This window comes from Corvus kubaryi, unplaced genomic scaffold, assembly GCF_017639235.1.
Source record: "Corvus kubaryi isolate FWS band 111438036 unplaced genomic scaffold, C.kubaryi_AGA036_p1.0 split3-73, whole genome shotgun sequence".
In the NCBI taxonomy this organism is placed as follows: domain Eukaryota; kingdom Metazoa; phylum Chordata; class Aves; order Passeriformes; family Corvidae; genus Corvus; species Corvus kubaryi.
Window position 1 is genome coordinate 24,205,779 of NW_024582091.1, and position 26,962 is coordinate 24,232,740.

At 38.0% G+C, this 26,962-nt stretch overlaps 1 protein-coding gene across 4 annotated transcripts in view; it reads right to left on the reverse strand.

Moving 5' to 3' along the window:
* Positions 1-26,962, reverse strand: part of ATG5 (autophagy related 5) — a 90,693-nt gene that overhangs the window by 46,559 nt on the left and 17,172 nt on the right. For 3 of the 4 annotated variants that reach the window (XR_006014257.1, XR_006014258.1, XM_042017267.1), the window contains exons 2-5: positions 26,247-26,409; positions 20,728-20,855; positions 14,176-14,254; positions 8,265-8,427 (exon numbers count right to left, since the gene is read on the reverse strand). Coding sequence is in view for 2 of the 4 variants with exons in the window: in XM_042017267.1 (XP_041873201.1) it covers positions 8,265-8,427; positions 14,176-14,254; positions 20,728-20,855; positions 26,247-26,354 (478 nt within the window). In the remaining 2 variants the exon portion in view is untranslated. Of the gene's footprint in view, positions 1-8,264; positions 8,428-14,175; positions 14,255-16,227; positions 16,357-20,727; positions 20,856-26,246; positions 26,410-26,962 lie in introns of those variants that run through there. The other variant, XM_042017268.1, reaches the window with a different exon arrangement.

Consider the following 26,962-nt stretch of genomic DNA (forward strand, 5'->3'; position numbering starts at 1 on the left):
TAAAATGGAGTTCCCACTGCAGCATAGTAAGCAAAAGAACTAAAAAACCCCATCCTAATCTTTAACCTTATCAACAAAAGTATCATAATAGTAAGGAATTATTTTGTTTCTATATTTGATAGTGATGCAACTGCTATCAGACTATCAGTCTCTAGGACTGGACATATTTCAAGAAGGCTGTTGAAAGGGTTTTTAAAACAGAAGGAATTAATACAAAAATGAGGGAAAGACTTGAAATCCAGAAAGGAAATACTAATTTCATGGCTCTTGTATTGCAGTATCTTTTTAGAAAGTCAAAGAAGTGAACAAACTGGTGCAGCCCTCAGGGTAGCACATATGCACAATTTTGTCTGGACTATCATGGTTTCGTCTTAAAACTAATTTTTAATAGAAATTAAAAAGAAAGCTTGGAATTAAATTGTATCCATAGCTCTACACAAGCCATACTAACTCACAGCTTGCATACAACTATGTCCAATATCGAAGTTTAAAAAACACAAAACTTGCCCATTCTCAGTGGTTCACCACTGTCTAACAACCATATGAACCATAGAAGTACTTGGGCAGAATCACACACAGCACTAAGAGACCAAAGACCGACATACAAGAACTGAGGTACAGGAACCACATTAGTTTGGAAGTGCCTTTGGAGGTCAAGCTTTGGAATAATAGCCCCTCACCCTGCCCCAAAAGAGCTGCCTACACAAAGTTAAACTAGTTTGCTCAAGGCTTCGCCCAGTGAAGTTTGATTGTCTCCATGGGTTTCAACTCAACCACTTTCACTCCCCCAGCCCATCCCATCCCACCCCACCCCACCCTCCCTTCCCAGGGTCCCATCAGACTTTCTCCTGCTGTAACTAGCAACTGTTTTTTCTTTGGTAATTGCCTAGCTCCACTGCCAGTGGAGACAAGAGTGAGAGAAGTCTGACTCCATCTGCCCTAGAGGCCTTCCTTTCAGGTAGTGGAAAGCTGGTATGAAATCAACCGTCAGCTTCCTCATCTTCAGGCTGAACAAGGCAGTTCCTCCACTCTCTAACACAGCATATGCTCCAGCCCCTAATAATTTTACCAGCACTCTGCTGGATTCTTTTCTGTTTGCCCACATTTCTTTTGGCCTGGGGTCCCAAGAGGACGCAGCACTCCCGGTGCAGCTTTACAAGTGCTGAGCCAAGAGGGGACACAAGGGCTTGAGTAGCTCCCCACTTAATCTTTATTTATGCAACACAACACAACAGGCTTTCAACTCAGTTACTTCTTCACCATTACCCACTTCCAGAAAGCTGCTTCCCAGTCAGTTCCTAGACTGCGATGACGTATGGGCTTCTTCCTGTCTCTGGTGCGGGACTTGTCTGCAGCTCGGGGAGGGTCCAGCCCATCATGATCTCTCTGAATGGCAGATCTGCCCTCCAATCCACCAACTGCTCCCACCAACTTTTCCTCTCAGTCACAGACAAACTCAGTAAGGGTTAATCTGTCACAGATATATATATAATCAAACTGTAGGATACAGAGAGCTGCAGCTGAAAGTCAAGGATACAAAGTATATTTCCTTAACATTAAAGCAAGCATATTTTCTACTGACTCATATTTTAACAAGCATTGCTTTTAACTGCTATAGCCAAAAAGAAGTCTTCTCAAAATTTAGTAAAAATACTACTTCCACATTGTTCCCAGGAAGACTAAGACTCTGCATGCACGCATAGTTCTGCTCACTGCTATTTCTAACCAATTTTATAAAAAGTTAAGTTCTTGCGTGGTATGCCTCAAGCATGAAGGAGCTTTTGTTGATGACATAAATATTTTGAACATTTTAAAAACGATTACTTTGCTATTCAGAAACATTATTTAAAGCTGATTACTATAATTTCTCATCTATTTAAAGACCTGTCTCTAAATTACTTAGTTCACCTAAATTCACCATTCATATTCTTGTTTTACAAAAACACTGATAATTACAACTACCAAGGACTTCAGGAAGATTCTGGTACATATCTGACTCTCAATGACTACTACAGTGAGTGACAGCCTTTTTGAGAGCACAGCTTGAAGTACCGGTATGGCATCATTAAGATATTGACTTTTCTCTTCCATTTTGCACATTGCCACAGTTAAAATATTCTTGCTATTAAACACTTAGTTCACTTGGGCATTTTGAAAGATCATGGTATATAATACAAATCCACCACTGAAGAAGGAACACAAGTTTACTGAACTGTTCAGGCTATCTTCATATATGAGTCACTATCAGATATGGAGAGACAGGACCTTAGAACAGTTTTGACTTAATGTAGCAGAAGCCACAGAAATACGTGAAAATATTCTTCTTGTCACAGATAGCAAAGTAACAACATTCAACGTAAGAGGACATTTTGAAAACTGTACAAGAAAGCAGCATGTCATTCTTCAGATTATCTATCAGATCAAAAAGGCATTTTCCCCCTATTTTCTTATAGTATACACAAGGGAGCCATATCTTACCAACATTCTTTTCACTTATTAAACGTACTCACAAACCAGAAGTTTCACTTTAAGTACACGGTTTCCTTAACAGCACCTCCCTTTATTTCTAGGTCACTAGTTTACCTGGAAAAGGTTTAGGCAAAGAAAGTCATCAAGATGGGCTACTTCCTTTTTTTTATTCAAATATAAAAATGCATACATCCTACAAAATTTAAGCTTTCTCTATAGTCAAAAAGCAGATGATCTTAGGAAGTACTGTCACTTAAACTAAAAAGAAAGCTCTCATGACCAACAAGTATAATCCATTTTTGAAACACATAGCCTACAGGTTGTATAGGAATTAAGCAGCAGTGCTTGTTACAGACTTTCCTAAGTCAAAGGGAAAAGGACTCCTGACAATTTTATCCATCCTCCAGCTCTCTGCTCCATGTCTAGGATAGCCTTGGAATTTTGATTTCTTCATCTCTAATTATGCTTTCTACATATACATGAAAAAAGAGCAGCATAACAGCATGTAACCTTCTAACCCACTTTGCTTTCCTTGTACTACGCTTTTTCTAAAACAAAGCTTTTCCTAAAAGTTAAGGAACCTTTATATTAATGCATATTAATAAATTCAGGACTTTACTAGCAGAAGGTAACTTAGATGCATTTCAAATTGAAAAACAAGAAACCCTCAACAACTAAAGAAAGTTAAATTTAAAAGTGAAGTCCGTTTTTTAGAGATAGTTTACTCTAAATTTTAGTTAGACCATACACATCTTTCAGGAAATGACTTATTTTGAGAGCGAGGGGAGGAAGAAAAGCAGAATGCAGCAAAAAGAGACCTCGAAGTTTGCTCCTTCATAGTGTAATGGTTTTTATTAGGCACATGGACGTCTAACACCAGATGGTGAAAATGCTAGAAACACTAGCTCTGTCTGCCTATCTCTAAGCAACCTCCTCTCATAGCAGAGACTTCAGCAATATTGTGCATGCTGTGTTACTTTTTGCTTTCCTTCCTTCTCTGCCTTCATACAGTTCATGCTCTCCTTTGAGACCCACTAGTTCTCACTGGCCTCAGACAGAGCAGACCTGCTCTGCCCTCTTGTTTGAGAGCAGAGAAGAGAAAGCCAACGGGGAATGCAGGCTGCCATCAATTCCCCACCTTTGTGCCGCAGCAAAGGGCAGCTATTCAAGTAGATACCAGGCCAGCACAGAGGAGTAACAAAGTCAAAAGCAGTTTCAGGGGGATGGCAGTTTAGACTCACAATACTGCACCCATGCAAGTGGAGCATTGGCTTAGTCATTTGTGCAGAAAGGGTAACAATCCCATAAACACTGCAGAACTAACAGTGAGGTCTAGGTCACAATCCATTACCAGAAAAACCACCACAACTAACCAAACCCCAAACAAAACCCACTGCCATGGAAGAAAAACCAAAAACATCCCCAGGAAGGCCTGCTCTGACGCAGCTGACTCATTCTGCAGGTCCAGCCTGCCCGAAACCAGACCCTGCTCAACACCAAACCAGTACTGGGCTGACTTTGTGCAGGGCTGTCTAAATCACATTCCCTCAGTTCCATGGTATCAGCAGCACTGATGTTTGGGGTGTGCCGTGCTATCTTAACTCCAGAATAAGCAGATACTGACACTAATTATAAGGCAACTTGTTGCATTTTGGGAAATTTTTAACTAACAGGTAAGGTAAGGATTAACAGGAGGTAAGGATTGGGTTTTTTACATCTCTTTTAACCAATACCCTTGCTTTCAAAGCTCAAAGGAATTATTTAATCTTTCTTCACAGTTAACCAAACCTCCACAGATTGAACATGGAAAGAACTCCCCATTTTGATAGCAATACACGGAAGAAGCAAACAAGGTAGCTTTGTGATTTAAAAACTAACAGCTTTTTTATTCATTCTCCTGATAAACTCCAGAAGATTTTCTAAGCAAATTTTAAATTACAAGCTGAGATCACAGAGATTTGCTCAGCTACTAAAGCATGCTCATCATAAGGTAAGGAACAGCATTGCTTCCACCAGCTCTCTATGAAGAGGAGAAACACACCTATCAAACCTGAGTGGGTCAGGTGTACACGCCACAAGAAAAGCTGATATTGTAAGACACTTCCTTTCACAGTTCCAACATTTCTAAACAGAAATTTGATAATTGAGAACAAACACAACTTCTGCCTCTCAAAAACCCAAGAATAGTTTAGATAAATTTTGAAACTAAATGCAAGACAACACAGGCTTAATTCTGTCAGTAAGACAAGAAAGATCACATGATTAAAAGATAAAATACTGTATATTCTGAATGCTTGCAGGATTTTTCTCCTCTAATAAAAACAATTCAATACAGCCACTTAACTTTTGGTAAGCCCTACAGCATGAACGAGCATTACATTCTTTTTCCATAATATTTTCAGTAAAATAATGACTTCATTATATTTTATAATATATAAAAGAAACCTTAAAATGGTTATGGGTTTTTACTGTTTATTTCTCCCACTCATGTATCAGAATTACCAAGTCCAGTCTTCATTGGTGATAAAAGGATGCCTGTGAAAATTTCAGGGTACAGTTGCTTCTGTTAGTCCACAACTGATAAAAAGCAGATGTGCTGAATCTAAATCCCCTCATTTATCAGAACTATTATATACTGAAGTTAGAGATATTAATTCTTTGAACCACGCAAAAAATGCCGCTCTCCCCCTAGAAAGAGTTGGGATTTCATTCGTTTGATCCTGAGTCATCAGTAGGCCCATAGAGTCTTGGAGTTTCAAAGCTGAAAGCCTTTATTTTTCCACACAAAAGGCAAGAAGAAAATAACCCACCCACTTGAAAATCCTCTTTATCCATGGTAAAAATGGCCATAACTCGATTAAAGCAAAAATAGTAGTAACATTTTCCATGAATTCTAACCAAAGAATTTTAACAATTCTTACAAAGGAACAAAGGTCAGTATAAGTGCACAGTCTGCTTTTATCACTTCCCTACCACAGACAGACATCCATGACGCTGGTCAAAAATGTACCTGTCCCAAAGAAGAGTTCTAGCTAAGAAATATCTGGTTTATGAATCAAAAATTGTCTGTGAAGAGCAAGAAAAACCACAGCACAAAATAGAAGAGTATGTTTTCTTTCCTGATTTGGTATCAGATTAACATAAAACCAGAAATGGTGGGAGGAGGGATGTAAAGGTTGATATGAATAACCACCAGCTGTTACTAGCACAAGATTTTCCCACAAATTCACTATTACAGCTCTTCTCTTAAAAGCCATCTACAGGCAACTGGTAAGTTTCACGTTACCTGTTCAAATAGCGGCTTCTCAGCAGAAACATTTATACCCAATTACACATTACCTGAGAGTTACATTTCTCCAAATAAATAAAACTGGATAGGTTTTTTTCAAAAGCGTAAATTCAGGGCATGTCTTCTAAGTACAGCTATCACTCGTTAAATAACACTTCCTATAATTAAGAACTGAAAAAAATTGTTTGAAGTTGTAAAAAAAAAAAAACGGTCTGCAGATGTATCTTTACTTACAAAGCAGTTATCACAAATGCTACTTTCTTTTCTTTTTTTGTGGTCATTCATTCTGTTTCACAAAGTGGTTTAAAATTATTACATCTCAAACGAAAGCCTATAAAAACATATTGAAAGATACAACATGCTTAAAAAGAGTTTTCTTGGTTTCATAAGCTTTTCTTGTTTCTCTTTTATGAAGAGTTGAGAAATTAAAATTAGCATTTGAAAGTATTCAAAAGATTGCTTAAACTTCTCATTCAGGTGTCAGATTCCACAGGTGCAATTTCTCATTAAGTACAGTGAAACCTTGAAATCAATTTTGCTAGGCAACCTCTGTTCTTAACATTATAGAGCAAAACAGAAAAAATCTGCTTTCCCTATAACTGAAGATATTCTTAGACAAATAATCAATGAAAAGATAAAGCCTAAGACAAGCACAAAAAAATAAAGCATGCTGTTCATCTGTCCTCTTACCTTAAATACTGAGAGTATTGAGTTTCTATAACTTCTGGTTAAAAGAACTTTAACTTGTACTGTTTCATAATTTAGTCCACTCTTCTGTCATTATTATACTCATATTGTAACTCTACACTCACAGTGTAACTCATGTTAAAGGTCTTTTAGTATTCATTTTAAAAAGCATTAATAAAAAAGCACATAAAGTGCACTGCTGGGAACACCTCAGTACAGGGATGAAGTGACAGAATTTCTTTTTGCAATAAATATAATAATCTTTTGAAATAGAAAACAAAATTATGCTGGCACAGATTTTTGCTTCTTGAACTAAACTGCTTGCAAGACAAATTCTATTAGAGCAAAATACTTCTTTTCCCACAGAATTATTAACATTTCTGCTTAAATTGACTTGTAATGATATAAGCTTTAGGGAAACTTCTATTTTTTATACTGATTTTGGCTTTCACTGGACCAGAACTCTTACTTAGTGTGAATTCACGAAATTGAATACAGTATCAATAAGTTTGCTGACTATTATCTATGCAATACAGAATCTCTCAAGAAGTACTTGGAATCGAACCAGATAAAGTGCAACTTCTTACTTGATAAAATTTGCAGGTATGCACGGCCTTCCTCAAGATCCTACTACTAAAATGGCAAATTAAGATAATCCCTCAATTTCTAGCTCTCCTCCAATTAAATAAGAAATAGAAAGCAGAGTTCTAATAAGCATTCAACTTCAAAATTATCACTGGAGTACCTTTAAGATGAAAGGCAGTGTCACTAAACAGCAATGGAAAAAAATGCCACACACTCACTAAATACAAACATTAAATCAAAACTAACTTGGAACCTTCTTGTCTAAGCCAAAAGCATGCTTCAAGTCTTCTTGCATTCTAAGGTTCTTCTGTTTCATTTAATTTTTCTTATACACATATGGGAAGATGTTATTACTAAGCGTTCAGTATTTTGTATCTCAACACAGAATAAACATCTTCATGCTTACAGTAAAATGCTTTCAGAAAATAAATTTACTAGTGATAATATAAGTGACAGCTTCAGAAGATGAGAAAAATGCAATAAAAGTGGCATAATCACCCATTCTAGAGAGCAGTTTCTGAAATACTTACAAAAGCTTTTCAACTTACAGGACTCTAAGAACCATGATATGGAAGACACTAAAAACAGAAGTTTTATTTTGTGCTGCAATATAGATTTATGCCATCTGTGCAAAGTAAGAACACTAATTATAAGATCTTGTTCTGAATTATTTTGCTGACTTTTTCAAGTCAATACTTATCTATGCAGAAGTCCTTGTGAAAGACATAAAGCAATTTTAAAAAATGGCAGAGAGAAAAGTAAAATTATTAAATCTACTGGACAACTTTTTTTAAAGTTTACCTGCATTGTTTACCACTGACAACCCACAAGCATTAACTAGAGGACACAATCTCTTGTATGGTCCAAGACAGCTAATACTGAACACTTACACCCCAGGTGTCTCCCAAATAAAGACCATTATTTGCACAAAAGTATACTAGAAAATACTTATCTATTTTGTTTTGTTGGTAGTTTTGGTTTATTAAAACAGCGTCACAATCCAATCCTTGAATAACTCAAGGCACATTTGAATTATCACCAAAGTGATGACTTTAATAAAAAAAAAAAAAAAAAAAAAACCCACCACCAAAACCATCAATGCTTTCCATGACAGTTGACAAAAATTCTGCAGAACAGTGACGTTTTATATCTCATGCAATAACTAAAATTTGAAGAAATTACTTATTAGTTTGTTTGACCTGAATATAATTAATACTTGATGTGTTGTATTTACCATTCTGTAATCCCATCCACAATTGCTTATGATCCTTTTTTTGCATTTCATTGATGACTTGACTTTTGTGCTTTAAAGCATCTGCTTCTTTTATACAAGCCATAAAATGAGCTTCAATCACATCCTTAGAATGGCAGTGTAGAAGATCCTTTTCTGGAAAATTCTACAAAGAGAAATGACAGATCAAGAAAAATAAATGCATCACATACCTTGTATGATGAAAAATAAGTGCTAATTTTAAACAGGCATATATTTATGCAAAAGAAGCACACTGGCAACTTCTACTTACAGAAGAATGTAACAACCATTCTCTCACTCTGCTGACAAGAAACAGGTTGCAGTGAAAATGTTTCAGGAAAAATAAAAGCTGAACAACTTTCTGTAAAACCAGAATTTTAACATGTTTTCAAGCAGATATTCAATTCTCAGACAATAAACAGGAGAAAATGATGAGAAGTAAGTGACAAGCACCTATTTTATATTGGCTCTCTATGATATTTTATCAACCATTTCTATGCAGTTCCTTGAAAACCAAGCAGAATCACCCAAATATATCAACTATAGCATATCTGCCACTTACAAACATTTTTCATTAGAGATACTGGAAATCTTTGTCAGCTCCAGCTTCACCTAATCCACATGACTACTGCTAGCCTGTGTGATGTTATTTTAGACCCCTTTTATTTGGCTAGAACTGGGACACAGCATTCAGCATTGCAGATGTACAACTACCATTCCTCAGGTAACTTTTATCCCTTCAGTAAATGACATCTACCTCTCCTAATTAATTTATTAAGGAGTTATAATAGTAAATCTCATTCAGGCACAAAAAAGATTTCTTTGGAAATTAACTGATCAGAAGTCCAGTATTGTAGAAGTTGTGGTTTGCCTTCCTCCAGTTTTTCTTCTATCAACACTTACTATCATTTGCCATTTTATAAGAACACAAGCATTCACTAACACAAATCCAGTCCTTTAGTTTTCAGAAGTTTTAAAACCCACCTTTATTCCCTCCTTATTCATCTTATTTTCACAGTTGCTTATGATCATGCTTAATGAAGCAAACCTCAGAGCCAAACCAGGGTGGTGGCATCATCAGTACCCCCCTTTCCTAACAAGGGCTTGCCACATTTTTATACTTGAATTCTCATTCTATTCCAACAGAGGCCCTTTCCTCTTAACCCATAACAAATTGGCACTTTAAAAAGCTTTTATTAGGGATTGTCAAAAGCATTTTGGAAATACAAGTACATATAATGGGATATTTTTCAAAGGCTTTTACAACATAGTTAACATGTCAAAGTAGGAGAAATCTAATGCTGGAAAAAACCCTACCTTCACTCCCCTGCATAAACCCAGGAAAAATAGTGAAGACCCCTTCAAAATATAGAAACCCAAAGTATCAAAAAAGGGAGCTGGGGATTGCCTTACCTGAAGGAAATTCTGAGGATAACAGTGATAGTTCCCTCCTCATTAAGTTATTGAGAAGAGTTGGAAATTAAATAATGAAATTTCATATAGTGATTCCTCCTTATGACAGTGAGAACCCAAACTCTGGAAACTGTGGATCAAAAGGATGAGTATTTTCCAAAAACAGGGGCCTAAAGAAAAGATTCCTAATATCTTTTCCACTGAAGTTTACACGGTTTGGTGTTGAACTTGCAAAAGGGAGTGCTGCTGTTAGGACTGATGCATGTTAAGATGACTAGAAATCTGAGGACAGAGGTAAATCTAATTTCTCACATGAGAATGGCCAAGCAAAAGACATTTAAAAAGACACAACAATAAGGAAAGTTCTTCTGGGGCAGATCTTGCTCCTGTTCTACCCTACAAAGCTGAGTGTCTCAGCATAATTGGGCCCAAGATTACTAGGAAAACATTACTGGGATTGTTACTTGCCAATTGACATCTGCATAGGCCTGTAAAATACTTTCAGAAGTTCAATTTACTCACTCAAATAAAAATGAAAAGTCTTGTAACCAATCCAGAAGAAACAAATAGACAGAAATAGCATACTTAAAGATCAAAAAAGTTCTTTACATGCAAGAATTCAAAATGAGACACTGGCATCCCTCAAAACAAAGGAAGAAACAGTGGTATGTACCTAATGCCAAGTAATATAAGAACCTAGAAACTGACTTTCACAGTTAAAAACTGATGTTTGAGCTAAGTTTAAGAAAACAACAGTTTTGTTACAACTGTTTCACTACACATATGTCTAAATATTGAACTGCAGGGTCTTTTTTGGGACATTCTTCTCTTTCAACAGGCAGACGTCTTCCTGCTGACCTTCTTCCAATGAAATTCAAATTGCAGGGAACATCACTCCGTGGGGATGAGTTCCAGAAATCATACACAGTGTAGTCTGCAGAACAGCAAGGATCTATTTAAAATTGGTCAGAGCTAGTTAAGCTAGTGTAAAGAATCTAGACACAGTAGTAGAACTAGGTATGGCATGATTAATTTTCCCAGCCTCTAAGCAGTAACACTGTGAAACACTGGAAAACACTTTTGAATCTCAGTGCTGTGTACTCTTTCCTTTAGTAGGAAAACACTGACACATTTCTAAGAAGTACTGTGAGTAGAAGCTGAAAAACCTAAACATGAAAGTGACAACTTAGAAAAAAACACTGCACGTGTGCAAGAAACATATGAAACAGTTTCACCTACATGAGACTGCCAACAAAAAACACAGTATCCCCACTGATTTATCAATCAGGGCACAAAATAATAAGTTTTATACTTAAATGTGGATCATGTGTATTTTTTTTTTAAATTCTACTTGCCTTCTTTCAACCTGAAGAAATAGTGATCCATCATAAATAATTTTATTCAGTTCCCTGAAGAAAGGGACAATTGTAAACAAACTGGTAGCCACCCCTGGCTGTACAACTAGGAGATTTGCAAAACGTATTAACAGATAACATAGGCAGCTTTAATTCAAGTACTCTTATTGGTGGTGTCTTACTCCCTGCATGTCCTGCATCTTTGAAAGAAAAGTTACTAAGGGTTGACTCCCATTTTCTTAGAAAGCTCAGAGAGTTCTGTTTTTTATTATCACATACCAGTAGACCCTTGCAGCATGAACTGGTCACAAAGAAATAGGTATCATTTGTACAGACAGGAGTACTAAATGACCTCTCACATAAAACTGTACCAAAAACATCACAGGCAATTTCAACAGTCTGGTTTCATAACTCCATTCCACCCATATTTATCTCTCAGTTCTAGTTCACAAAACATCTGTTTATCCTGTGACAGTCTACTTGCTGCACTGGACTACATTTACAGAAAATAGGTCATTAAAAACCATAAAGAATGTATCCAGTGGCAGGGGGTGCATCTATGTATTTGTGTTTAGTTACCATCAGTGGTCTTTCCTTTAAATAGATTAATTTCAAAAAAACCCCATTTATAATTCTGGCTTCCACAATATCTCCTAGCAGTTCCACAATTTATCCATATGCTACATGGAAAAGTACTTCCTTTCCATTCCACCTGACCCAATTTTCACCTAAAAAAAAAAAATCACAAAGATGATGACTGTCACAAAAAGACAGATGCTGTCTCTCCTCCTGTACGTCAGGTCATGGGTGGAGAGGCAGGCACCAGCAGACAATGGCTTCAGCAGAAGCTCAGCCTTTCCCCTGGCACACACGACTTCCTCTCCCCTCCAATAGCACTACTGTTTCCAGACCAGTTCACCACTTCTTATCTACTGCCCAAAATCTGGAGAGGTGGTTACACTGAGAACGTGAATAGCGTTTAGCAGGCTGCAGAGTAAGGTGAGATGATTGTAACAGGAAGGGATAGAATTTCCCTCCTTCCCGTAAAGCCACACCTGGGTAACAAAAGCAACTTCCCAGGCTACATCTTCTCATGATTCTCACACCCCAGTACGCTGTTCAGCCTCATCCTTCTGCAACTATTTAATGCAACTGTTTTTCAACTTTACAAGATACAATGCATGTAATTTTATTGCATACCAGAAGTACAAATTAACAAACTGTTTCTTCAATGCAAAAACTAAGCGTGTTTATGATTTGGTCTGCACACATAACACAGCAGGACAATTACAAGCATCTATCAACTTGAAAACTTTTGCTGAACAGAAATAAACCTTTTCCATTTTTTTAACATCAAACAAAGAAACATGAGAGGGGGAGTCTGACTTTTAAAAAAAAAGTTGAAAAACACTCTTTACAGATGCTTGAAGGATCTGTTGTTGACTCCGTGCATTGGTAGAAGAAAGGAGACAGCCATGACAACAAAAGTTAAACCCCATAAAATCTAACACTGTTTGATTAAGCCAAATAAAAATTACGGCTCTTTGACAAATAACTACACAGAAATGAAAAGAATACTCAAGTCAGAAATCCCACACCTAAACTATTCAGCTGTAAGGAACTGTAACACATGAAAACCTCTTCAATATTTTGACATACTTTGATATCTTTCAGTTATGTTTTGACTTTAAGGATTCAGAGGAGTTTTATTTAAATAAAACTTTCAGATTACATCAAAATAGGAAGAGAGATTATGCAGGTGCTAACTCCACAGTATTATATTACTAAATTACATCAACTTTTTAAATGATACTACCTTAGCAGTTAATTATTTCTGCTGATCTTTAATGTATACCTTTGAGAAAAACTTAAAGTAGCAGAGCTTTTGGCAAGCAGCAACACAAGGACATTAAAGTCAAATTTATGTTGCTGTGTGAAATTAAAAAGTACTGTAGTGCTGCAACTTAATTCTCCAGATGCCTCTACTTTGTGATGGCAACATCCACACATTGCCACTGTTAATATCCCAGAGCTCTCAGAACATAACAATTAAACCATGACTTATGAAACTAGATGCCCTACATTTTCTTCAGAACATTCTGGAAGTTTCTTCATCCCAGGTCTCTGACATTTATCAGACAAATGTAGCAATTATAATGGTTTCAAAAACATCCCCAACTTCAGATCCATTAAGTCAGTCATTTTAGAAGTTTCAACATGTAGAAATACATATAAGAATGTATGGTTTCAGTGTACACTTCCAAAAAGAATCAGATTACTGTTAGAAAAAGCTATTCTAACACACCTTCGAGAATTGTTTCAATGAAAACGTTCAACACAAGTGCTTCCCAATATGCTTTTCATTTCACTCAAATCTTTCACACACTAAAGTCAAGCCTATTAATGTAGCATTGTCCTTCAGATCAGCTTTCCTATTGCATTGTTTCTTTTATAATGGAGAAATTAACATTTCAAAGCTAAATATCATGATTTGTAGTTGTGCTTTTGACTTCAAAACATCCGTGGAATTACAGTCTCAATGCATTTCAGGGCATGCAAGAATCCTGCACCAAAGCTAACCCTGCTCAAGTACCCTTCTGAGCAAAGATCAGTAGTGCTATTAAGTCATACCTAATGGTTTTACAATGCATAATCAAAATAATGCTTCTCCTGTGACTAAGCTGTCACAAGACCAAACTCATTTCACTCAGTTCTCTAAAAGGGACCAACATTAAGTACAGCAGCATTCCTGTCTTCAAGGACTTCTACAGCATCTCATATCCATGCTCATCTGACTCAAACCAATTGAATTAAGAACATTATAGAAAGTTCTTCTCTTATATCATAAGTCTCATAACTTATCTTGAAAAATAATCTTGGATTTTGAGATTATAATACAATAATTTTCTAAGGAATCTCATTAATCTCATGGATGGACAATCTCACAGAAAATAGCTGCAGATTTACAGAAACCTTTATATGCTTCCTGAACAATGAATATTCTCCCTTTCAAATCATACCATTCACTTGTTTTATAAAATAGCTATAAAACCTTTACCTAGCTCCAAGATGTCATGCAATCTTATGCTCACTTGTTCTTAAAAAAGGGTCTGTGTCAGTTTTACCTTGAAATGCACTGTGATGCTCCAAGGAAGGGCTGTATTTGATGCATGGAGATCAAACAGTAAACCAATTGGGTAATGCCTAAAAATGACAAGATACTAATTTAATATAGAAGCTGTGCATTTAATTCTACATATCACAGTTAACATACCAGCATTTACACACACACACACACACACACACACACACAAAATAGCTGTTTGACTCCCACAATTGGCATTCTTTATTGCTTACTTAGAAAAGTTACACAGGCAAGTTTAGATGACTGACAGGCAGAATCAAGTCTGGAATTTACATGTTCAGTATCTAAACCAGTGGTCTCCAAGCTGTGCCCACAAAACACTGCTACTTTTGCAACAGCTCTAAGTGGCCTACAGCTGCTTTGTGGAACCTCCCAAAACAGTACTTTTAGTTAAAAAGCATCAGACCAGGAATAGCTGGTCTGACAGAAAAGCACACATGCTTTCAGAAGCTTGAGTGTCCTGCGTTTATACCACACTGACCCTTAACATCCCTTCCCTCTCCCACATGCCTGATATGTCAATGTAGAGAATAAGTGGAAAAGTGAAAAAATCACATATCTGTAAAAGGGCTGAGAGAGGATAGATCAATATCGACTCCATATCTTTACTATCAAATTAAAAAGAATGAAAGGGGAGGAAAAAATTAATTGGAGTTTTGTAATTCAATGGTATTCTAGATTAAAGGAGTTAAGGAGTTACACACAAAAAAAAAAAGCTTTCTTCTGGCAAATATCCACTTCTGTCTCATAGCTTGGTCTCTTAAATTCATTACAATATACAGCCCCTAGCAGTATATGGAACATATATCACACACACAAAACCTCCACAGGCACTATAAAAAAAGCTCTTCCTTCAGTTTTCTCACCAACAGACACTGTCAAGATTTTTGATAAAATATTTTTTTTTTACATTCAGCATATCAAGACCCAGTCTCTTTATCTTTCAAAAACTAACATGAAGAGTCTTACTAGCTTTTCATCCTACTAAGAGAGAAACACATGCTGAACTGTAAACTCAGTAGTTTCACTGAATTAAATGGGACTGATCACAGGTCACAGAGCCAAGCATGTACAAAAGTTTTGAAAGTCCCAAGAGCACTAACCGAGAGTGTTGCTTTAACAGCACCTGTGCCAAGCTATTTTCCAAAGCGGTAAACTCTCACACAACAGTGCTTTAGCACCCTCTGTGGGTGAGCCACCCCAAAGCTAAGACAAATTCACCACAACAGCAAAATAAAACCCAAAAAATTACTACAATTCCTGAGCTTACCTGAGAATAAAGAATAAAGAGAATGCATATCCAGATTTATCCTGATTCACTGCTAATGCTCAAGTTTTTACCACGAAGACTTTTTACTACTGTCAATCATGTCCTAAATACTTAACAGGGATTCAGCAAGAGTTCCATGAAAGAGTGGTTTTCCAGGTGAGTTAAGCAATAAAAATCAGATTTGATAATTAGATAAACACAAATTTCGAACACGAACAATGACTTCCATTACTTTCAATTTATACAACAAAACAGATAACTAAGAAAAAGAAAACCAAAACAAAAAACCCACACAAAAACTCCTGCATCAGGTCTTGGCCTACATCTGTATTTTCTAATCAGTTTAGATTACAAAGTGTAATCAAATTTCTTCAGTAAAATCCCAGTGCTTTGCAGAGGTGATACATGCCTGATCAAATAAATGGTGCTTTGACCTTTTGTTTTCTGCTAATTTATGAACAGAAAGGGTCAAGCATCCATCCAGTTGGTACTAGAGAGGCACCTATACAACTACCAGGTCTAGAACACAACCCACACGAAAGGGACAAAAACTCCACTGAAAGTCATATGCAAGTGCTCAGACAGGATGGAAACAAGCTGCAGGTGTCATCCCCTAGCATCTGCAGAAAAAACTACTCCAGCACAGAGTGGCATCACTCAGGGAGGGCTCCTGAGAAAGGCTGCAGCTCTCCAGGTCTCAAGGTGCCAGCAGAGCTTGGGACCTCTCCTGAGGGTTGGGGCAAGCAGAGGGAATGTCCTTGCCTAGAGGAGGTGCACATTAGTGAGGAGCTGTCACCAAGTTAAGGAGCTGTGGGAGGTCAGAGAGCTGCACAGCATCAGGGAGGATATGGAGATTGATGGCATCTTCACCAAGATCTCAGAGATGAGAACCTGGAGAGAAAGAGTCAGCAGTCATTGGAGTGGTCAGTGGGGACTCACAGGATGGGGAAGACCAGAGTTGTGTGAACTCTGGTGTTGAGGAATCCATTCAGTGCCATTAGCTCAGTGTGCAGCTGCAGAGGGAGCTGCAGGTTGAGCTCTGGGTGATGGAAGCCCCAGACAAGAGGACGGGAACTGGTGCCGACCCTTTGCACAGGAAAGGACACGGGGACCTGTGGCCCTGCCAGGTGACCGGACACCAGAGACACGGCAGGAGCCAATGACCCAGAGGAGAATCCCCACACTATTGCACACACAGACTGTGAGCGTATAAAAGCCCAGGGGTTCTTTGCTTTGGGGTCTTTGCTCAGGGGCACCAGCTCAAGCTGTTATTCTGTTGTTGCACCATGATTAAGGTCTTTTAAGGATCCTGATGCCTGAGGCTCTGCTATGGGAAACCGAGGGCTGAGTGGGTAAGGAAACCTTGTCTGACTATGTGGGGTGTGTAGGGAGTCAAGCGAGGCACCCATCAGCTCCCTGAAGCTGCCTGCTGTGAAGGGGCCTCGGTCCCAGCTCAGGTGGTCTGAGTGTGTGACTGCCAGAGCAGCTCCTGGATGGTCAGAAAGAAAAGTTTCCTTAACCTCTGGCCAAGAGAGGGCAGGCCTTCTCCAACCACTGGCAGCTTCAGTGGCAGACAAGAGGCTGGAAGTTCTGAGGAAGCATCAGAGCTGTCTGAACAGCACATCCACAGCCAGAGGAAGCAGTCATAGCACTAGGAGACTCCGTAGTACGAGGGAAAGAGCCCCATCTGCCAACTCCACTTGATAACCTGCAGAGGTTTGCTGCTTGTTAAAAAGTTGCAGACCGGCAAAGTTTGTCCTCTGCTCGGATTATTAGTCCTTGTTGCTCACCCACATGGGCACAAATTTTCATTGCTTCTAGGGAACCCCTGAGTGTATCAAAAGTAAACTATACAAGTTCTAGCGGCAAGGAGGCATCTCCACAATTTTACCATTAGAGGAGACCGGTTCAGAGAGGTGTCTCCAGGTCAGGAGTTGGTTGTGCAGCTGGTGCAACAACAAGGACTTGGCCTTTACAGACATGGGACACTCTTTGGGGATAATGGACTACTAGGGAGAGATGGAATCCACCTAAGTTAGACAAAAGTATCTATGCCTTCAGGTTGCCCAGCCTGGTGAGAGCTTTAGACTATCAACAACAGGAGTGTAAATAACAACCAACAGATAAATAGAAATTAATGGACATGGGTGGATAGCAAGTGGTGAAAGGTAACAGCTACAAGGGAGATGTCAAAAGAAGATAAAAGAAGGTAGAAGAGAGCCCACCACAAGTATCTACATAAGTGCACACAGCTTGGGAAACAAGCAGGAAAAACTAGCATTGCACATGCTATGATATTACTTTGAGAGTGTTGGTCTACCTGAGGTACAGTGAGACAGCTTGCACAACTGGAATACTGCTGTGGAAGGACATAAGCTGCTTAGTAAAGGCAGGCAGGGCAAATGAGGACAGAGGGTTGTCTTCCATGTGAGTGAGCAGCTTAGATGTATGGGACATCATAATGGGACAGACAACAGGTTGGTTAAGTTCTTGTGGTTCAGGAACAGAGGAGGGACTAGTAAGGGCAACAGATCATGCAATCCAGGTGAGAAAATAAAAAAAGTCTTCTTTAAACAACTCAGTAATGTCTACATCACAGATTCTGGTTCCTGTTAATCTCTGACATCTGCTGGAAAAGCAACACAGTGGGGCACTAGTAGTCAAGATTTCTTGATACAGACACTGGATGAACCAGACATAACCCAAAGCTGAATCTGCTACTTATTATTAAGACAGAGTTCTGGATGTGATAATCAGTGGCAGCTTTAGCTGCAGTGACCATGAAATGGCAGAGTTAAAAATACTGGAGAAAGGACAGGAAGCAGAATATGGACTTTTCACCTAATTTTTCAGTTCCTCCTGGTGCCCCTACAGAGTTCAGGCTCAGCCACATCAGATGGATCACTGGACAGCACTTTCAGTCCTTCACATGCAGTCAGAGCACCGAACCCATGCTGTACTCACAGAAATGCAAGCATAGAAGGAACAGTCCTATTGCGAGAAGTCATAAGCTTCCAGCTCTTCCAAATCTTAGGAGACTGTTTTCTAATCCAGTGATCACAGTCTTTGCCTGCATCTCCTTCAGTGTGGTTGTAGGTTTAGTCTCCTGTTGCTGCAGGATGGCCTGAGGCTTGATCCATTTCCTTCTGTAGTCTCTAATGCTGCATAGTCTGACAACCTCTTCCTGAAACTCCTTACCTTGGTGACACAGACCCTCCCCCCCCAGCACACACCTCCTGCAGGCAAAGAAACCATTTTTCCTTGTCCCAACACTCTCAGCAGGAGAAAGAACCCAGGCCCCTGTAACTCCAGGCCCTGAGAGCTTCACTCTCTTTTAGGAACTTGACCCACCACCGCAAAGCCTGAAGTTGAAACTATGTTTCAGACTTCCTCCAAAATCTCACTGAAAAATGGAAGAGCTGCATCTGAACAGACATAGACTTCACCCCAACCAGGTGTGAAACTGCACAGACAGTAAGAAATAAGACCTCACAGAGCAAAGTAAATAATTAGAATAAACAATATTATTAACAAGTTCTATTTGATTCTGAATGCACAAGTCATAGCTAAAAAGATTAAACATTAATGCTCACTATTCTTTCTCCACCAACTACTAGCTCCATCTAATTCTCAGTCCTGGTGTTTGGGTCTTCCCCAGAAGCAGCTTTGGCTCTTTACGGGACTACCATTCTCCTAAAATACTGGTTTACAAATAGCACTTTCCTTAGAAAAGCAGTTCCACCAAAATCAGTGGAGCTGTTCCTGGCAGATTATGCTTTGTTTTTCTGAAAGATGAGAGCCTTAATTAGCAGATCATCATTACACTATATATTTTCATTTCTGTGTTCAATGACTTTAATAACTCTTCACTTAATTTTAGAATTACAAGTTATATTTTTACTCTATACCTATATTCTATAGTTTGGATTTTTTTATTCTGGTTTAAACATCATGGTATTTGAAAACTTACAGAAAATATGGATCTATTTATGGTTCAGGTACAAAGCCTCTCTTTCCCTTCTTTTTACAACTTCACTGAAAACAAGTTTCCTCCCAATATTTACCTGGGATTATGAACACACTGGGATAAACATGGTACTTCGCTGTTTATTTAGGTAGTATCCATGACTCAATGTTACTATGGCATGTAAGAAACCATTTCTTGCTAAATTCCACATAATTTAAATAGATGCCTAAAGTTGGTTTTGCCAGTCAGTTATAATAACAGTTTAAAGAGCTAGTTTTTATGGGTTTCTATTTACATATTTTCAAGGTTTACACTAGGTTGGTCTCAAAGAAACAAAAGACTAGAAGAGATCTACTGCATCACCAAGTCTACAAGGACTCCATGATGTGATGCTTGCTAATCCCAAGACAATCCAGGTTCAGTAAGATAAAAAAACCACTAGTTTTCTTTCCTATGATGATACATGAAATAAAAAGAGATAAAAATCTCTTCATCATTCAAAATACTAAGTTCTGGAGGGCTAATGCTACCTGTACAGAACTAGCAAACACTGCAGCTCTCAAAGTATTTTCTTTAAAACTCTTTAACAGCAGAAGTAGAAAACCTGATGAACAGTATTTATGAAAATCAATTAAATGAAACAATGTCAGTCCAAATCCCTAACCTCTCACAAAAAAACCAAACCAAAACCCCAAAAGAAGATAATTTTAATAGACTATAGAACAGAATAAAAGCAGAATCAACAGCAATTAGTTCAGTAAAGTTGAATTAATTGAATACAACAAAAGCTTGCAGATCAATATTAGATTTTTACAGTGCAAGCACATATTATACCGGTGAAAAGAAAAGGCTACTCATTTTTTATTACCTTCGATCATATAAGCTATTGCATTCAGACTCCAGAAATATTGCTTCCTATCCGTGTTATTAGACATCTTTTAGGAAGGTGGAATATGTTAAAGATTTATTTGGCAATTCTACTGCAAGCAACGGTAAAGCCAGAACCACAGGCATTCTGAATTATGGTTAACAACTAGAACAAAACCAGTAAGTGCAGCACAACACCCTGTCTTACACATACACTAAAAATTCAAGCAGAATAATAAAAAAAAATATATTCAACATTAAACCTTCTTTTGTTTTTCCCCAAAAACATGCATTTCTTACCCTCCTCCTCTTCTGCCATCTTTGAAACCCAAGGGAGTGATTACTTTAGGAAAACTACTGGCACTGTGCTGAACCTGGGAACTCTCTACATGATAAACCGCATAAAGTACAAAGTTCAATAAACTCACCATTTCAGTGGTGTACCTTCATATTCAAACCATATTTCACTAACTTCCTCTTGTCTCATAACTTTCTGAAAGTGTTTCTTCACTTTGTCTGTCACCAGTGTCAAGTAGCTTATCCTTGGCAAAAGCAACTGAAAAAAATTACAGAAACTTTAAGTGTAAATAAAATACAATGAAGTAGTAAAGACCTGTAACAAGTATGCATTTTCACAACCAAAATTCAGTTAGCATTCTCTTTTTCCCCTTTTTAAGGTAAGAAGTCTTTTAGACAGTTTACTTATTAATGGTCAATGAAAGGCTATAAAATGGTGTACTCAGAAGATGCAGAATAGCAGTATCTAATATATTAACAAAAAAAAAGTAAAAAATTAAGTTCTTGATTCTTTCAGTGGGATGGGAGGGAGAACACTGGAGTTCAATTTCTGCTTTTCTGTATTTAAATAATGAAGTTTTAAACCTTTTTCATATGAACACGTCAGAAGAGATTCTAACTTCTTATTGAAAAGAATGAGCAACTGTGTATCAGCTATTATTTCAAAATGGAAATTCCTACACAAGGAAAAAAAAAAGAATGAAAACTAGATGCTTAAGGGCTTGGTTTCCAAGTGTTTTGTACTTCCAATAGCTGGCAAATTCCATTTTCTTTGCACTGGGTTTGCCAACTCAACCTATTAGTCAAGACTACTATTCTTCCACGACTTAACCTTCACCCAGCAACTAAAATCAGAAAGAAAACTGTAGATATTTTATTAGTTGAAACAAGACACCTTCTTACAGCTTTGTCATATACTGTCTTCTTTTATCAAGTGTATAGTATCCAAATCAGAACATTGTGCTATTTTTATTTACAATATCTTCCCCACCATCATTTTTTTTGAAGTCTCATGCCTAGTAGGAGTGGTTAAGCACTCTGTAGCAATCAGTGCATTGACTGATGACTGTGTGGCACATTTACTAGAAATAAATCAATCCATAAGCATTAACAAACAATGCTTTTCTGTGTCTCAATGAATAAAGATTAACCTCCCTGTAAAATACCAATTTGCTTTAGAGCAGACATTTTAAATTAATAGTATTCATCCTGTAAAGTTCTGCTTCATAATTATTAATAAAATAGATGGGCCTAAGGTATATATAAATTATATTTTGCATGTTTAGAGAAACACTTGTTTTCCAGTGCTCCTCATAACCAGTGTTGTTTCTTAAAAGTATTTTCTTTATAGTATATGAATAATGCCAGGCCCTAAGTGAATGTCTGTGGTACAGACATCCCAAACCACGTAAGGATATATTTTGCCTGACAGAAAACTTGATCTCTGCTGCAACATTTTTCCATAATTTCTCCAATAATTAGACCACAGTTTGATATATAAATCAGGTAATATTTTGACCATGATACTACAGTTCATAAATACCCAATCCATAGAGAAGTATGGAGAGTACATCAAATTCCTGGAAGAACAGATTCATCTTTTTGATAATGCCGCATTAGGTTACATCTGTGACACAGCTAAATTTTACAACTATATAAAATTACATAAGGCCAAGTCTCACCACTATCACAGCCATCGTGTCAGTTAACACTCCTTTTTTCATGTACCATATGGTTTTCTTTTTCCAACTGCTGCTTTTATTACCACCATCACATCGTTTCTACCTTGTTTCATAGGAGCAATGTAGTCAAAACACAGCCTTAATTTTCAAAAGGCAAACAAGCTCAATAAATTTGATAAAGTTATGTACACACTCAAGTGAAAATTGTTTGGTACTTTAATGACTTGAATGACAACATAAGCTTATCCTTTATTTATCTCATTCCACCTATCTTCACTGATTGTTCTTGAGACAATACAGTCCAGGCTATACCAATCAAACCTATATTTTTTTGGTAATAATTTCATTTATTTCTGCATGATATGTACAGTTAAATTAATGCTGGTGTACTCTGATAAAACTTACTAGGACTCATACAAAAGCCAATTTTCAGCATGTTGCATGTAGCACAGTCATGCTGGAATTGATAAATATATTAAAGCATTATTTATTGCAACAGTGTTCCGCATAATCCTTTAAACTGCATAGCTTCCTTTGTAAAATATTCTACTTCAGTTTGTATTGTGAAAGAACAACCCAGTTTCTACTTCAACACAGAGACCACAGACAATAGCCAATGGCATTTAACTGAATTTAACAGAACATGGCCAGCACTCCCAAAAGGCCTCAACAAAAACTGTACAAAATCCAAGTTAATCGGGTTAAGAGGGACTACCTGTTTTTCAGAGATGCTAAGCACTTGTAGAACCTACTGAGTTCTTTGTTTGGTCTCCCCACTTCTTTTACCTCGCTATAGTTTTCCCCTTCAATGGGAGAAAGGATCCAATTCTACCACTTTTCTAGCTTTAATTATCTTAAGAGATTTACAAGTATACTAAATCTGTTAAGTGAGATCTTTAAAATCAGCAGTTTAAATACATTTTCACTTTGTTACCCCTTTTAATATCGCTTCCCCACCCACTGAAAGATAACGAATAAGATCATGAGTTCTCTTCATTAAATTAAGAAAATTCAATCTCCAAATACATCACCAAGCAGAATAGATCCTCGCAGGCATCCCTAAATGCCATCCCCAAAAATTACACAAACTGCAACACCTTCCTTTTGCACACTGTATATTGCTACAGTATTTCATCACAATAACCAGGAATGTTTTCTTATTCATCAGGAGGTTAAATGAAATACAAAGAACTCTGAATGCCTAAGTAAATACTTGCAATATAACTTCGTGTAAACAGAGTACCTCTCCAGGTATCTCCGCAGGGTTTGCTGCAGAAAATACAGTATTTTTACATGGAAAGCCCTAAAACAGAAAAATTACAGATTTAACTGGAACTGGATTGGTCTGATCGCTAAAGTATTGAGGAAGCTGAAACAAAGCATCTTAATGTGGAATAGCTTCATGTTGTTCACTCCTACAGACATCTTAACAAAATAATACTTTTGACATCGAGCAAGCTAAAGAGTGGTCCTGCTAAAGACCAGTCCCTTGGGCAGAGCATCATTCTAAGACTGTAGCCTGCTGTGGTTTTGTTCTTTATACGCCTGACAAGTCTCAGCCAATGAGTCTCTGCTTCCTGTATATTTCTTTCCTTCTTTTCTTTCTAAGTGTTGCTTGCACCAAGAGGCAAACAGTATATAATTTTAAAATACAATGCATAGCAATTTTAAGATAAATCAGCAACAAAAGTAGTTCCACCTAACTGTTCCTAAATACTTTGTCACTCAAAACAAAAGTATCTGTTTGAAACACTCCAAAGAAAATTATGTATCCATTTCTCGTGTAACTGCAGAAACCTACCTGACTTGACTGTAGCAAGACCCAGGACAGTGTTTTACCAGAGCTGCCCAGTCTTTATGTCACTACTCTTTCCAAAAGATAGACAAGTTAATTTTCAATTACTTGTCCTATCCCCGTGCAGTGCCAGAAGGTGACACACACATGCATCACTCCTGTGCTGCACTAACCCATCTGACAGACATGGCTCTCCTGTCACACCACTCACAACAAACCAAAACCCATCCCACAGACTCTGTCTGGGTTGTTTTTCTAACCCCTCACCCTCCAAGTCCATGTCATCCTTCATGTTCATAAAGCAAGTTCCTCAGAGCAGAATCCTTTATCCTCCCTCAGCTTAATGATGGCAGTATTTCCTTCCCACGTAGTCTTTCCATTTACAAAAGGCAGTCTGGAATACAGAGCATGTATCTATACTAACAACTAAGACAGAGACAAGTAAAGCCGAAGAGCTGATGTCAAAGGCTGGAATATTGACTACATATACTTTTATACTTAACCAATAATTTTAGGGAGTTTGATGATCTTTTACTTTGATTTAGCTCAAGTTTGCTCCCATACACCAAATGTCCATTAGCAGCTGAAGCCCATCTGCTGCTTCAGCTTCACGTGAAAATGATACGGCCCATGGGCTATCAGACTGCTCTGTGATGCCAGCCTGGGCACAGGAAGTGGAAAGAATGAAGACTTATTTTAAATGCACTCCAGATCTGAACAAAGACATTAATGCAGACACACTCTGAGACTATCAGAACTACACCATGATTTAAAACCTTGATTGCTATTCTGCCTCATACTACTATAAATCCTTGGTCCCTCCAAAGACGCAAAGCTGTATTATCAGCTCCAACATGAACTGAAAAATGAAGAAGCTAAAATTTTAGAACTGTAATCTGTAAGTAACCAGATTTCACAGAAAGAAAGAATTAAGCATTGAGAATTTTTGAGCACACTTTACAAGGAGTAAATAAAAGAAATCCTACAACCTTAAAACCATCTCCTTGACTTAGAAAGCTGGCCATACCACGAAGATAACGTGGTTTCATGGTTTCCATGCCCATGTAAAACAGATCAAGGCTGCATGCCCCTAAACTTTAACTCATACTTTTGTGTAGCTCTTACACAAAGTATGCAAACATATTTTAACTCATATGTATAATTTAAAGTCTGAGACTTCTAGGTAGTTTAGATGTATTTGGCAATAGGTCAAACATGAAGTAAAGTGCTTATCTTTTACCAGTGATGGAACTAAAATATACAAAGATGAGTACTATTATTGCTGAACAAAAAGCACTAATAGTTTATCATGTTTCAAAACAACACATGCAAATCAGAAACTGATGACACAAAGATGCTATTGAACACAGAAAAAAAAAGTTCTATCTCTTGTGGAATGGGATATGATAAAACGTAAGAATTTCAGAATCCCATAAAAATTAAAAGGTCAAGATTTCCCTCCCACATACTTGTTACGTTTCAAATTTGCATATCACTTTTTTTCTCAATTACATGTCTATTAGGTGCTGAAAGAATGAAAACTGATGAGAACACTATAAATAAATACACAATTATAGAAGGCACTTCCATGTTACAACTCAAATACATCCATCATCTTTTTTTTTATCACCAGCTAGCAATCCTGTTCAGGCAGTGCTCTGAGTAGCTTTTCTCACTTCTGAGCTAGATCTCTCATGGCTGCTAGCATTTAAAGAAAAGAAAATGAGCAGAAGTCATCCATGGAGCCAGTGTTCATTATGAGTTTGTGTTACACAGGTAATGTTTAATATTTCATAAGTCTCTGACTAAGTTATTTCTGCACTAACATAGAAGTTCTCTCCCTTCGATTGTTCATTATCCAAGAACATACAAACTCACATACAGCCTCCTCCTTTACCTAGTCACTCACTGACTTTCTCAGAATTTTTTCACCGACCTTAATTATCTGTGATAAATTTCTCTCACTAGTGGAACAAATCTGAAGTTTTCAATCTGCTGTGAAGAAAGACAAAATCACACAGCATGATTATATGTTTACTTTCAGAAGCTACCAGGAACAGTAAGAAAAAAAGCTGGGTTTTTTCATGACATGCAGTTGTACACGTGATGAGAATGAAGGCAACAAACACAACCATGGCACTGGGCTACTTGTGACTACCTTTGTCATACTCACATAGTAGGGTTCGGCTTCCCTTTCAGTTATCTCATCCTGATACAGAGTGAAACAGGTCGGTATTCTCCCAAACCACACATCTCGAAGTACATCTTTGTCATCTGTCATTCTTCCAATGGACAGTGAAGTACATGTAGATCAGTTTGTTTCTTCAGCTACAACTGTAACCCATTACCCCCACCCCCCCCAAAAAAAAAACAAGTCAGCACGACTGCAGATAAAATACATCTTGTTAAAGGTTCTTCCATAGCTACGTTCCTGCAGGCTGACCAACGCTGTCACCGGGGCACTAAATGCATCACTTGATACAAAGAACGGGATGAATTAAGTTCTCAACTACAAACACATGGTGGATAAGGACTGAAATATAAATGAGCATTTCCTAAGGGGGCACCACGCCCCACCCGCAGAGCCAAAAGGTCCTTTCCCGTTACCACCCCGCCGTCAGCCGGCAGCGCCGGCACCCCGAGGCCTCTGTGCCAGGGGCAGAGCCCACGTCGGCAGACGGGAGGGCGGGAACACCGAAATGAGCGGGGCTCGCGGGGGCGGGGACCGGCCCGGAGGGTTACCGAGGCCGCAGGACGGGCCCCAGCATCGCCCAGTGCCGCGCTGAGACCCGGGGGTGTCCAGGGCCCGGCCAGGCCCCGTGGAGTCTCTCAGTCTGTCTGTCTGCCCGCCTCCCTCCCTCCTTCACGAACAGCAGCCGCCAAGTCCTA